Here is a 14,631-nt window from a genome sequence, read left to right as displayed (position 1 = left end):
ACCTTTCACTCATTTGTTTATTATTATTATTTTTATTATTTTTAAACATTTTAATTTTAATTTCTTCTATTTTTTCAAATTATGTTAATAAAATTGGATTTGGGTGGCATGTTAATGCTAATAACTTGAAACATTTATGAAAGAAATCCAAAAAAATTCAATTTACTCAATAAATTTGATTTCCTCCCAAAATTTAAAATCAGCAGTGAAAAATAAAAAAGATTACTGGAATAACTTACTGTAAATTGGTTGTTGATATAGTTTAGTGTGTGAATCTGCTTGTGAAATTTCTTAATGGGAAACTTCACACTCACACAGCTGGAGTGTTTTTGCGCTAAACTTTGAACTTTTAACCCCTAATGCACCTGCTGCCCTGGAAACCATCTTTGAACATCTGCTCCATCCGAGAGCTCTACAGGTCTCTTCTTTCTCTTTTATTCTTTTCCTGCTGTTATTTCAGCCAGTCATGTAAATTATGCATCATTTACTTGCCTCAATGTCATTACAAACCTGCATGTTTGCTGTTTTTTATCTTTCTGCTCCACTGGCATTTGGTGTTTTTCATATTTGTGAACATGAGCAATAAATGAGCATTGCTGTAATGAATTCATACCAAGCGCATTCAACAAAATATTTCTGTACAAAGCTAATAACTTGGAGAGATTCGATTAGATTTTAACATCAGCCTGATTAAACAGGGAAATAATTGGATGATATTATTTCACACCTTGCACAGAAAACAGCCCAGAAGAGAAAACATGATCTTCACTTTGTTTGCACAAAGCCATTATCAAATAATTAAAGTTTCATTGGCTTGTTTATCTGTTTCGCAATCTCACACTAATTGATGGAGCACTATCGCTTAATGAACTTTAGTTTAATTAGGCCAATAAGGATTTCACCGATCCTTTATAGGATGAATCTCTGGAGAGAAACTTTTCCTCATATAGCATCTGTTTTCATCAGAAACCGAAGAGAAACCAGACACACCCAAATCTCCAGGATGCAAACGGACATTGGCCTTAAATGTGCCAATACAATTGCAATCAACTGTCGAGAAAACATCATGCTGAAGCTCTTGGTGTTTCTTCACAATGCTGACAAGACAGTCAGCCATCAGTCATCAGCACTAAATAGTGCTCACATTGACTGAACTGACACAAAATAGTCAAACACTAACTTGAGTCTGTAACTTTTGCACATCAAGATCTCAAACATTTCTCATGAAATGATCTGAGCTGCTATTCATGTTCATTTTATAGCATGTTCATATATATTTTACCTGTGCATTAAACGTTTTTAATGCATATTTGCCAGCCAGTCAGAATTGAGTATTCTGACAGACCATGGTATGACAGAATTCTTTAGGAAAACAATAATTACTAAAACTGAACAATGAAATACAGCTTATTCCAGGATTCCACTTCTGCACAGAAACCTGGGGTCTGTGTTTGTATGAAGTTGTATTCTAAGATTACTTCAGTCGTGAAGAGGACAAAAAAAGAGTTGGGTTCTCTTTGGAGTCCACTATACCGTGAACACTGTAAGGACTGAGGTCACTTTTTGCTGGTTCCCTTTCTAGTTCACTATAAATGAACTGGGTTTGGTTCTTTTAAAACTAAATTATATGTGAACACCCTAATTATTTTATTCCTCAAGGATGCATCAAATTGAAACTAAGTGAAAGTAAAGACATTTTTAATGTTTTCATTGAAAACGAAAGGATCCGGTCGTCAGAATTCCCCTGCCATGGCACATGCAATATGTTTATGTAGCTCAGCAGCTAGTTGTTTAGTAATATGCATGGAGGCTTTCCAATGGAGACAAAACTCACTGGCACATGTAATAATTCTTTACTTCTGACACCATGTATAATGTAAAACAAACAGACTATAACTTCAGAAGTTATGGCTTTAATGACACCAGCAGACATGTTGATCACAGAGGACTCTCAAGGTGAAAACTAATAGGAACATACACTCATAAAAAATGTAAAAACATTTTCTGCTGCCACTGACCATTCACGCGAACTGCCACCATCCACTGACCTGCCACTCCAGCCAGTGAGGAGAATACGGAACTACTGATCACACACACACACAATTTAATAACAGTCAGCTGTCAAAACTAAACGTAGCATGAATATGGTTCTACAGGAGCAGGAATGAGGAACCTGCTTTACAAACTCGCAGACAAACCTGTTTTACACACATCACTCAAACACAGAACCAGGAAACTAGTTCAACACAAACACACACACACACACACACACACACACACACACACACACACACAAGCATCCTTTTTATACTACTTTGTGGGGTTCTAATGTGGGGCCATCTGGCTATATAAGTGGGCATGTCGCCATAGGATTCTCAAGTTACTTCGACTCAAGTGCCGACTGGGTCGTGGAGTTGTATATCATGGCTAAGTATGCAGTACTCATTCCCGTATCTCAGGGAACCAAGGTTATGTTTGTAACTTCACTTGTACTGTGTCTGCTAAGATGGTATAGGCAACCAGTACAATCCTACTGTGCTATGCTTAGAGGAAGACTCATACTTGCCTTAAGCACTACAAGGGTCTCAGAGGGACAAAAGTAATTTTGCAGGGACCCATGCTGGAGACACTAGGGTTAAACTCATAGAGGTCCACCTAGCCATAAGAAAACATTCCAGGAAAAAAAGCCTCAGCTCTCTGTAAGTGCCATGAGTGCAGATAGACAAAGCCCTGAGGCTGGTTTTGCCCTGAGGCACAGCTGAGCCCATTAAGCAGAAAGGATCTGAGCCTGCAAGGTCAAGAAAGCCTGAGTATAGAACCTGGTGAATGTGGACGGCGAGGGCCAGCTGGCCGCCGGACAGATTTCTACAATGGACACACCGCTAGACCAAGCCCAAGATGAGGCCATGCCTCTAGTCAAATGGAATCTTACTCCCATGGAGCAGTGTAGGCCCAAGGAGGAGTAATCAAGAGGACTAGCATCAATTACCCATTTGGAGAGTCTCTGCTTAGTGACTGGAGGCCCTCTGGTGCAGCCAACAAAGCATATAAAGAGTTGTAACAACTGTCTGATTGGGATGGAATGCTTGATATAGAGTCTCAATGTCCTGACTGGGCAGAGTAGTTTTAACTCTGAGGGGGAACTGCTGTTAGAATTATCACCTGTGCTCTGAATGGGGTGGAGAGCACATTAAGTATGTACCCGAGCCTTGGATTCTGGACGATGTTAGAGTCACTGTGCCTGAATTCCAGGCAAGAAGGACTCACAGAGAGCGCCTGTAGATCTCCCATCCACTTTACCAATACTAACGCCAGTAGCAGAATGGTTTTTAGTGTCAGGGGATGAAAGGCAACAAACTGTAGTGGCTCAAAGGAAGGGCTAGACATAGGACATAGACTCTGAATGTGGAAAGGGAACAGCAATTTCAATTCCAATAGCTCTTGTAGGAAGGACAATATCAGAGATATGTTGAATGAAGTTTGGTCATTGCCATGGGTTGTGCACTGGGCAGAGAAGACAGACCATTTAAGGGCATAGAGGTGTCTCGTGGACTGTGCTCTAGTCTGAGATATTGTATTTAAAAAACTCTCGGGGAGGCCTTCTAGAAAGATCAGAGGTGCAGGACCCACAGTTCAGGCTGGGGGTGCCAGATTGCTCTGTTCGCCCTAAGAGAAGAGTTCTTGTCTCAGGGGAATGGGTCATGGAGCTGCTATAAACAGCTGAGACAGCTCTGCGAACTAATGTTGGTTCTTCCAGAGTGGGACTATTACCAGAACCCTGTGCCATTGCTCCCTGATTCGCCTGATTACCTGCGGGATCAGGGTGATCGGGAGAAAGCGTAAAGGAGGAGGTTGGGCCAGTTGTGGGCCAACATGTCCGTGTCCTTCGAAAAATATGTTGGGCAGTGAGAGTTGTCTTTTAAGGCAAAGAGGTCGACCTCTGCCTTGCCAAAGATCTCACAGATTTTCTGACACACACTTCACTCTCATTGAACACCAGTTGAGCCCACACTAGAAGAGGCTCTACTAAAGTACAGAGGCGCCTCGAAGAGAGTCCTTCCTGGCGATTTATGTAAGACACTACCATCATGCTGTCAGATCAGACCATGCTGTCAGGGGACATTGCGTCCCCTTAGTTCTGGCAAGAAGGTGCGGAGGCATCTCCAGGCAGTTGATGTGTAGTCATTCTTTTTCTTTCGACTATTGCACAGCGCTCCCCAACCCATGTTGGAAGCATCTGTCGAGACTACCTTTCTTCTGCAGACCATTACCAGGATCACACCATGAGTCTTTCCAAGGGGCCAGGGCTACCACTCAGACCTGGTTCCCCATTGATATGAAGGCATCCATGATGCAAGGTGTGGGGCCGAACTAGCAGTTTCAGCCATTAAAGAAGGGGCTGCATATGAAGTAGGCCCAGCTGTAGTACTGGAGATGAGGAGGCCATAAGACCTAGCATCTTCTGAAATGCCGGACCGAGAGACTCCTATTTTGAAAGAGGTCACGAGCTGCTGGATAGCCAGAGCACGTTCTGATGGGATTGTCGCCCTCATTTGGGCAGAGTGAAATACTGCTCCCAGGAAAGATATCCATTGGCTGAAAGACAGAGGGCTCTTGGCAAAACTGACCTTGAGCCCCAGGCATTCCAAGTGGCTGAGGAGAAAGGATCTGTGAGATAGTAGCTCATCCTCCAACAGAGCTGAGGATGAGCCAGTCATCAAGGTAATTCAGTGCATGGATGCGGCTCAGATGGGAATATGAGTCCATGCACTTTGTAAAAGTGTGAGAAGCTAGGGACAGTCTGACTGGAAGGACCGTTTATTGATTGTCACTCCCTTGAAGGCGAATCCAAGAATGGTCTGTGATAGGGGCTATCTGGATGTGAAAGTATGCATCTTTCAGATCCAGAAAAAAGAACCAGTCCCCTGGGCATACTTGCAAGAGGATCCCTCTTTAAACTAATCATCCTGTACGGCCGTTACATGAGGGCAAGGTTCATGCATCTGAGATCGAGGATGGGTTAAAGACTGCCACCCTTTTTGGGGATGAGGAAGTAACAGCTGTAACGGAAGTAAAAGCCTGACTTACTCCGGCTGGTTGTTTGAGCACTTTTTGAATTGGCCCAGTGTTCACAAACACACTGCCATTGGCACCCGAAACTGAAGAGGGTGCTTGGAGGCAAAACAAGCCTCCAAGGCTTGGGGGGAAGTCCAGTTGTAGCGAGACTTGGTCTCCTCCTCTTCCTTTCTCGCAGATCAGGAGGACAACTAACTTGTGCCGGGGGCCTTGGTGCTTCAGAAATGGGGAGCGTCTGGCAGAGCGGGAGCGCTGGCGAGGCTCAGGCTTGGGAGCCACCTGGGTGGCTGGAGGTGCATGCTACTTGGGCTGCTGAGTCGGCGCTGATTTTGGGTGACTAGAAGCAGCCATATTGCTGGAACATTTAGGAAGGAAGTGTTGCATGGTCTGGGATGACTTCTGTGCAGCAGTGAAGTGCTCAGCGAATCCCTCAACTACAGGTAAGAAGAGGCCAGATGGGGAGACCTGGGAGCAATGTTCCCTCTAAGCTGCGCACACACAAGGCCACACCCTTTCTTCCACCATGGTCATTCAGAAGAAATAATGTGCCACACAGTTTTTAATTTTTTAAATTTATTTTTTATTTGATCAGGGACAATGCACAAAAAAACATTAGTCTAAAAAGAAGAGATGTCATGTGCCAGGTTATAGCAAAAAATGCTAATTTCCACCCACAGTCCCTGGATATTTTGTTTCATTTACATTTTTAATTGTTTGTCCATTTACTTGAATTTCTTGAGTAACTTGTGATTTACGTTTATTTGAAAAAAACATTGAGACCGTTTTATCCACGTTTAAGGTCAGACAAGACGTATGTAACCATTCTGCAACTTTTTGCATCTCTTTTGATAATTTGTCAGCAACCTCCAGCTCGTTTTCCCCAGAAGTGAAGATAACCGTATCATCAGCATACATGATTATGTCAACGTCCGAACACACTGTAGGGAGGTCATTTATATAGATGCTAAAAAGCAAGGGTCACAAAATAGACCCTTGCGGCACTCCCATCGAAGTGGCTCTGAACGCAGATTGGATGTTATTCACTTGTACACACTGATGTCGGTCACTCAAATAAGATCTTATCCAATTTTGGGTGTGCTCAGAGAGACTATATTGATTTAATTTACTGTAAAGTATCTGGTGATTGACAGTATCAAAAGCTTTACGCAGATCAAGGAAGACCCACCACCCTTCCCCGATCCACATATGCCCTGATAGTTTCCAGGAAGTAACAACAGGCAGAGTCTGTTGAGTATTTCCGTCTGAAACCAAATTGCATTGGATTTAAAAGAACTTGTGATTCAAAGTGGGTGGTAAGTTGCTCTGCCACCGTCTTCTCGAGCACTTTTGACGCAGCTGGGAGGATGCTTATTGGACGATAATTGTTCATGTCTTGTTTGTTCCCAGACTTAAATATCGGGGTGACAATCGCAGGTTTTAAGGCTGCTGGAAAAATACCCTCACTAATCGATTGATTGATAATTATTGTCAACGGATCAGAGAAGATGTCCTTATATTGTTTAAGAAAAGAAGTATCAAGTCCATAAATATCTTTTGCTTTGCTGTTGTTTAACACAGTAATAATTTTTTCAATTTTAGTTTTAGTTATTGAGCTAAGATTAAAAACAGATTTGTCACTGATTGTGAGTAAAGTGTTCTAGTAAAAGTGAAAGAATCACAATGCTCGGGCAAACTGCTATATAGTTGGTGTCGCTATTGAGTTGGAACTGGTGAATGTGTTTCACAGGTTTCATAGACAGAAGTCACTCACTGTAGAAACCGAATACTTCAATGGTTGCGGTTTTGCACACACACAAAAAAGATTGTTTTTAAGAAGCACAGTAATAACAAAACTAGTAAATGACTGAGCACATTCTTCACAGGGCAAGTCATGAGGATGCAAACCCCTCAAGGGTGTGATAGCAAAGGAATGGTGAAGGAAGTCTGCTCAGGTACCAAGGCCTTAAATTGTCTTGTCTGGAGGAAAGGATTATAGGAGAAACCTGCAGACACCTCCGATCTGTGAAAGAGCCTTTGCCAATCAGCATGATGATACTGATCACTAGTCCACATCCCAAACAAAGTGAACAAACTAGTTTCTAGTGATTTCAGTTCATGGTATTTTGATAAAATGTGTCTGTCCACTGTATATGGTTGTCATTAAAGCCATAACTTCTGAAGTTACAGTCTACAGTCTTTGTTTTACATTATACAAGTCAACAATCATGAAGAAACTGTAAATCTTGACACAGTTTTCAGCCCTGCAGCACAAGTGTAGTGTATCAGGATGCAGCATCCCTACAGTTTTTAAGTGTGTTGTCCTTCTTCTCTGAGACTTGTTTTCTTTAAGTGTTTGTCTGAGACTGACATCTAATACACATTTTTTATTATTTATTATTTTTATTTATTATTATTATCAGGGTTCCCTATTTTTAGTTCATGAGAGTCACTTTCCCACAGTGTTTATTTTGATCTCCACTTAAACACATCTGAATTAACTAGTCAAGAACTTTGCATTTACTTGTTAGTTGTGTTGAAACTGAACTCAGCATGAATGTGGTTCTACAGGAGCAGGATTGAGGTTCCTGCTTTACAGACTCACAGACAAACCTGTTTTACACACGTCACTCAAACACAGAACCAGAAAACAGGAATCACCTGAGTTCAGGAAAAGAGAATCTGAAGTATTGTTAAGCTGTTGTGAGTTTGTGTCTCTCTCTTTATGCAGTTAAATGGCAGAAGCCAGATTTTCTCAGGATGAGTTTATGTGTATAGTGTGTCTGGATCTCCTGAAGGATCCAGTGACCATTCCCTGTGGACACAGTTACTGTAAGAGCTGTATTACAGACTACTGGGATCAGACAAGCGTCTTCAGCTGCCCTCAGTGCAGAGAAACCTTCAGTCCAAGACCTGCTTTGGGGAAAAACACCATTCTGGCTGAAATGGTGGAGAAACTGAAGAAGATAGAACTTTCTGATGACTGTTACGCTGGAGCTGGAGATGTTCAGTGTGACGTCTGTACTGGAAGAAAATACAAAGCTGTCAAGTCCTGTCTGATGTGTCTGAACTCTTACTGTCAGAATCACCTCGAACAACATGAGAGTTGGTTTAAAGGAAAGAGACACAGTTTGACTGAAGCCACTGGACGACTGCAGGAGATGATCTGCCAGAAACATGAGAAGATCCTTGAGATTTTCTGTCGCACTGAACAGAAATGTATTTGTGTTCTGTGTGCGATGGATGAACATAAAAACCACAACACGGTATCAGCTGCAGCACAGAGGACAGAGAAACAGGTATTTAAATCTTGATCCTGATGAAATATTGCTAACTATTTTCATATGTGCCCATTTCATATGTGCTTATATCCAGCGCTGGAGGTAACGCATTACAAGTTATGTGAACTATGTATTCAGATTACTTTTCTGAAGTAACTAGTAATGTAACACATTACTTTTAAAATTTACTACAAAATATCTGAGGTATTCCTTAAAATAAGTAACGCATGTTCCTTTGTTTTACCATTTATTAACTGATAACTCTACCTTTGTGGGGGGTTTTTAATTAAAAAATAAATAAGCAAGCACATCCAATGCGACAAAAAGTAATACAAAAGTTAAGGAGTGGTTAATGTCCCATAAAGTAACTAATGCAATTAGTTACTTGGAGTAACAGGATATTGTAATGCATTATTTTACATAAAAAGTAACCAAAACAATTAGTTACCTTTTTATTGTACAACCCGAATTCCGGAAAAGTTGGGACGTTTTTTAAATTTTAATAAAATGAAAACTAAAGGAATTTCAAATCACATGAGCCAATATTTTATTCACAATAGAACATAGATAACGTAGCAAATGTTTAAACTGAGAAATTTTACACTTTTATCCACTTAATTAGCTCATTTAAAATTTAATGCCTGCTACAGGTCTCAAAAAAGTTGGCACGGGGGCAACAAATGGCTAAAAAAGCAAGCAGTTTTTAAAAGATTCAGCTGGGAGAACATCTAGTGATTAATTAAGTTAATTGATATCAGGTCTGTAACATAATTAGCTATAAAAGCTTTGTCTTAGAGAAGCAGAGTCTCTCAGAAGTAAAGATGGGCAGAGGCTCTCCAATCTGTGAAAGACTGCGTAAAAAAATTGTGGAAAACTTTAAAAACAATGTTCCTCAACGTCAAATTGCAAAGGCTTTGCAAATCTCATCATCTACAGTGTATAACATCATCAAAAGATTCAGAGAAACTGGAGAAATCTCTGTGCGTAAGGGACAAGGCCGGAGACCTTTATTGGATGCCCGTGGTCTTCGGGCTCTCAGACGACACTGCATCACTCATCGGCATGATTGTGTCAATGACATTACTAAATGGGGCCAGGAATACTTTCAGAAACCACTGTTGGTAAACACAATCCGCCGTGCCATCAGCAGATGCCAACTAAAGCTCTATCATGCAAAAAGGAAGCCATATGTGAACATGGTCCAGAAGCGCCGTCGTGTCCTGTGGGCCAAGGCTCATTTAAAATGGACTATTTCAAAGTGGAATAGTGTTTTATGGTCAGACGAGTCCAAATTTGACATTCTTGTTGGAAATCACGGACGCCGTGTCCTCCGGGCTAAAGAGGAGGGAGACCTTCCAGCATGTTATCAGCGTTCAGTTCAAAAGCCAGCATCTCTGATGGTATGGGGGTGCATAAGTGCATACGGTATGGGCAGCTTGCATGTTTTGGAAGGCTCTGTGAATGCTGAAAGGTATATAAAGGTTTTAGAGCAACATATGCTTCCCTCCAAACAACGTCTATTTCAGGGAAGGCCTTGTTTATTTCAGCAGGACAATGCAAAACCACATACTGCAGCTATAACAACAGCATGGCTTCGTCGTAGAAGAGTCCGGGTGCTAACCTGGCCTGCCTGCAGTCCAGATCTTTCACCTATAGAGAACATTTGGCGCATCATTAAACGAAAAATACGTCAAAGACGACCACGAACTCTTCAGCAGCTGGAAATCTATATAAAGCAAGAATGGGACCAAATTCCAACAGCAAAACTCCAGCAACTCATAGCCTCAATGCCCAGACGTCTTCAAACTGTTTTGAAAAGAAAAGGAGATGCTACACCATGGTAAACATGCCCCGTCCCAACTATTTTGAGACCTGTAGCAGAAATCAAAATTGAAATGAGCTCATTTTGTGCATAAAATTGTAAACTTTCTCAGTTTAAACATTTGCTATGTTATCTATGTTCTATTGTGAATAAAATATTGGCTCATGTGATTTGAAAGTCTTTTAGTTTTAATTTTATTAAAATTTAAAAAACGTCCCAACTTTTCCGGAATTCGGGTTGTAATGCATTACTTTTAAAAGTAACTTTCCCCAACATTGTTTTTATTGATGCCTATATTAAATGGTTATAGCATTCAGCAGAAATGAACAGCAGCTGCAAGAAGAGTTTCACTGTTTGGTCAAAATGCCCCGCATAGGCTTTGATTTAGCAACATAAAATAATGGAGTGAACTATTCATCCGTTCTTTGACAAAATATATACTTCCATTATTCAAAACACAAGTTAAATGCAGTGACAGATGACTTGCTATTCAGTAAATCTGACTGAATCCTGATCATTTCAGTCATTTATTCACTTTGTTCATTTATTTTCTGTGTAGAGCCACAGCTTAATTATGCAGCAGAAACACTGTCAGTGTGAAGCGCTTCATCTCTGTCAGTTTCACTTTTATAAAACTCATATTTGTAGTTTGAAACAGGCTTAAACTTCGTCTGAATTTGTGTACTCATGTCATGACTTCTCTTCTTCAGTTTCACTTTTACTGGATTCATGGATTTTACTGTCCATGTGTTGATTTAGAGCCAGTAGTTTTCTGTGAGATTCACTATAATCTGTTTGTCCTGCAGAGGCAGCTGAAGAAGACGCAGAAGACGCTCCAGCAGAGAGAGAAATATCTCCAGCAGCTGAGAGAGACTGTGGAGTCTCATAAGGTGAGTCTGGAGAAGAAGAGAAGTTTGTCTCCGTCTCAGTTCAGACTCACTGAAGCTGAATCACTGTGTGTCCTAACAGCGCTCTGCACAGACAGCAGTGGAGGAAAGTGAGAGGATCTTTACTGAGCTCATCCGCTCCATTGAGAGAAGCCGCTCTGAGCTGATACGACTGATCAGAGATCAGGAAAAGACTGCAGTGAGTCGAGCTGAAGGACGACTGGAGCGACTGGAGCAGGAGATCAATGATCTGAGGAGGAGAGAAGCTGAGCTGGAGCAGCTTTCACACACACAGGATCACATCCAGTTCCTGCAGGTAACACAGATCTAGAAGAACAGGATCAGAGTGGACTTGAACAGATCCTGCGGTGACAGAGACTCACAGAGAAACATTTCATTAGTCTCTTATTATCTTATCTAATCATCAGTCAGACTCTCATCTGATCGTCTTCTTCTGAAAGAGACATATGGCTTTCAGCTCTGGAAATCTCTAAGGTAAAATGATTGAATTTGTGGCGGATTTTTCCTAAAAAAATTGTATTATTTGTAATATTTGCAAGCTTCTGGTGAAATCAGGTATTATGTGGACTAGCAAATATTTGACCCAATATACATTATATTTAGTATCCATTGTAATGAATTCAACCTTAATATTCATCCAGAAGAAGGAGGCGGGAACCGGCGGACAATCAAACAAAGCTTTAATAATTCAAAATAAACACAAAACAGCGCACCAGCCCCTCACGGACGACTGATGCGCACAAAATAAAACCAAAACACAACTAAAAGCCCAGGCCTGGTTCTCTCTCGTCCTTCACTGTCGTTGCTCTAGTTTTATATCCTTCCATCTCCTACGTGGGACTCGAGACCGGTGGGTCGCAAGTATCACTGATTTCCCAATCATTGCCGGCCTCACTCCTTGTTCCCACGTCCCTCGGCCCCGCCCCACTCGCCACATCCATATAGTAGTTTAATAGTAGCCTTCATTAAAGCTTTAGTCTAGAAACATTAATTTCGTCCCATGCTGAACACACAAGTATAGACAAAATGTTTAATTGATTGCGCAGCTGTGTCTCTTGTTCATTTCAGAAACCAACAGGTTGAAAAGTCAGTAGATGTGTAGGTTATGAATGAATGATTGGGAGAGATTTCTTGGAAATATTAAATATTATTACCCTGTCCATCGCTCAAATGCCCCTCATGTCAGAACTTTTCTTTCTCTTTATATCACTTGTATAAGCGGGGTCCCAGTGTGGAGCTGATGAGTTTTGATTTCTGTTTTCTGTAGAGTTTCCCGTCTCTCTCAGCACTTCCTGAATCTACAGACGTAAATGATGATCTCTTCTGTTCTCTCGTCTCTTCTGATGGTCTGAGAGAATCTGTCCATCAGCTGAGAGACAAACTGGAAGATTTCTGCAAAGAGGAGCTCAAGAAGATCTCAGACAGAGGTAAAGTCCTGGAGATTCATCTGCTCTCAGAAATGAGTCCATAATTATCTCATATAATGGATAACATCATATTAGAAATGTCTTAGCAATAGATACAGGATCATGAGAATCACACTGTTCACATCTGTTGTTTTCCACAGTCACAATCACCAACATTGTTCCCAGAACCAGGAACGACTTCCTACAATGTAAGTCAGTCAGAAAACAAGCAGAAAACCTCACTGAGTGTGTTCATGTTCTTCCTGTAGAAGATGAAAGAAGAGTTTATAACTGATGATGTAAATGATGATTTGCACTGATATCTGGTCATCTGTACTGAGACACTGATGATACACTGAACACGAAGAGTTCAGCTAAATTCAGCTCAAACAGATTCATAATTCCTGATTCTGATGTGTTTTATCCCCATCAGATTCCCGTCAGCTCACTCTGGATCTGAACACAGTGAACAAATGGCTTGTTGTGTCTGAGAGCAACAGAGTGATTACTGACACTGACATACTCCAGTTTTATCCTGATCATCCAGACAGATTTGATGTGTGTCAGGTGTTGTGTAGAGAGAGTGTGTGTGGACGCTGTTACTGGGAGGTCGAGTGGAGTGGATGTGAGGGTGTGTTTATATCAGTGTCATATAAGAGCATCAGCAGGAAGGGACAGGGTTATGAGTGTAAGTTTGGATCTAATGATCAGTCCTGGAGTTTGTACAGCACTCCCTCCAGATACTCATTTGGACACAATAACATATGGACTTCTGTCCCTGTAGAGTCCATCAGCAGTAGAATAGGAGTGTTTGTGGATCACAGTGCAGGAACTCTGTCCTTCTACAGCGTCTCTGACACAATGAGCCTCATCCACACAGTCCAGACCACATTCACTCAGCCGCTCTATCCTGGGTTTTGGGTTAATTCTGGATCATCAGTGAAACTGTGTTGATTAATCAGAATAGACTGATGAGAGATTCTACCCATAATGATTTGAGCTGCAAGATAAATCAGTAACAGTAAGATGTTATAGAGTCTCTTCTTTTCTCTTCATGACATTAATACTCAAGCTGAACTTCTTTCACTGAAATAACATGTCTGAATAAATTTACTAAATCCTCATATAGACTATCATTTCGGTGAGTGTGTCTGCTACGCAATGATGATACAGGAAACTTATCCAACACAAAATATATTTTTTATGTATGTACATATGCAGGAAGTATTAAACATGATCATACCATATATCTGGTATTAGTATCTGAAACTGGTTTAAATATACAATGAATAATACAATGCAAGCCTCTGTTACTATATTGCTCTGTAATGAAGTGCATCATCTTGGAAATAAAGCTTCATGTCTGAAGGAAAAATGGACAGAGGCAGCCATCAAGTCTTAGATAGTGTTCTAGGTTATTACATGCAGAGTTTTTAGGTCCTGTAATTAACACCTCTGATTTTTATTGTTATCCAGCTTTTTATATAGACTATGCATTTCATTAGTTTTTCAAATTGGTATGTTTCGCCAGGCTGCGAAGAAATATAGAACTGAGTATCATCAGCATAACAGTGAAAGCTGACACCATGTTTCCTGATGATATCTCCCAAGGTTAACATGTAAAGAGTGAAGAGTAATGGCCCTAGTACTGAGCCTTGAGGTACTCCATCTGCACTTGTGATTGATATGATACCTCTTCATTCACTGTGTAACAGATGTCATATTTATTAATTAATTTCACTCAAAATCTCCCTTTCTTATTATCATTTCTTATATTTCTTTCATTATTTTGTATTCTGGAATTTTATTTATTCTTCTAATATTGATTTATATTGATTATTCTTCTTCTTTTAATTGAGATGTCATATTTCTATGGTTACACAGTCATCTTTCAGTTTTGTTTAATACGGTGCGTGGCTCCTTTAAGACTCTTTGCAATGTTCTGTCATGTTCCGGTTCCGGTTGCTCTCCTTCAGTTCGCGGTAAATGCGACTGAAGAGAGGCTGAAACGTGAAAGAAGGCCACAGACTCGAGCTTGCAGTGATCTTTTATTTTTATTCATACAGAATAAAATCCGGTCCGTGAAATTTCTGTTGTCCGGTCTCCTTCATTATAACACAACGCAGAGTCCCGACAGAGAC

General features: G+C 40.8%; 2 protein-coding genes across 2 annotated transcripts in view; both read left to right on the top strand.

Annotated features, from left to right (window-relative positions):
- Positions 1–14,631, top strand: part of LOC132124468 (nuclease EXOG, mitochondrial-like) — a 344,294-nt gene that overhangs the window by 154,741 nt on the left and 174,922 nt on the right. The gene's annotated exons all lie outside the window — the stretch shown is intronic.
- Positions 7,743–13,581, top strand: LOC132124428 (tripartite motif-containing protein 16-like). The gene is made up of 6 exons (XM_059535419.1): positions 7,743–8,372; positions 10,983–11,072; positions 11,152–11,379; positions 12,352–12,511; positions 12,652–12,699; positions 12,924–13,581. The coding sequence occupies exons 1-6, from the start codon at positions 7,809–7,811 to the stop codon at positions 13,442–13,444; spliced, it is 1,611 nt and encodes a 536-aa protein (XP_059391402.1). The 5' UTR covers positions 7,743–7,808; the 3' UTR covers positions 13,445–13,581.

Source organism: Carassius carassius, chromosome 42, assembly GCF_963082965.1.
Source record: "Carassius carassius chromosome 42, fCarCar2.1, whole genome shotgun sequence".
In the NCBI taxonomy this organism is placed as follows: Eukaryota; Metazoa; Chordata; class Actinopteri; order Cypriniformes; family Cyprinidae; genus Carassius; species Carassius carassius.
This window is presented reverse-complemented; position numbering and strand designations above follow the sequence as displayed.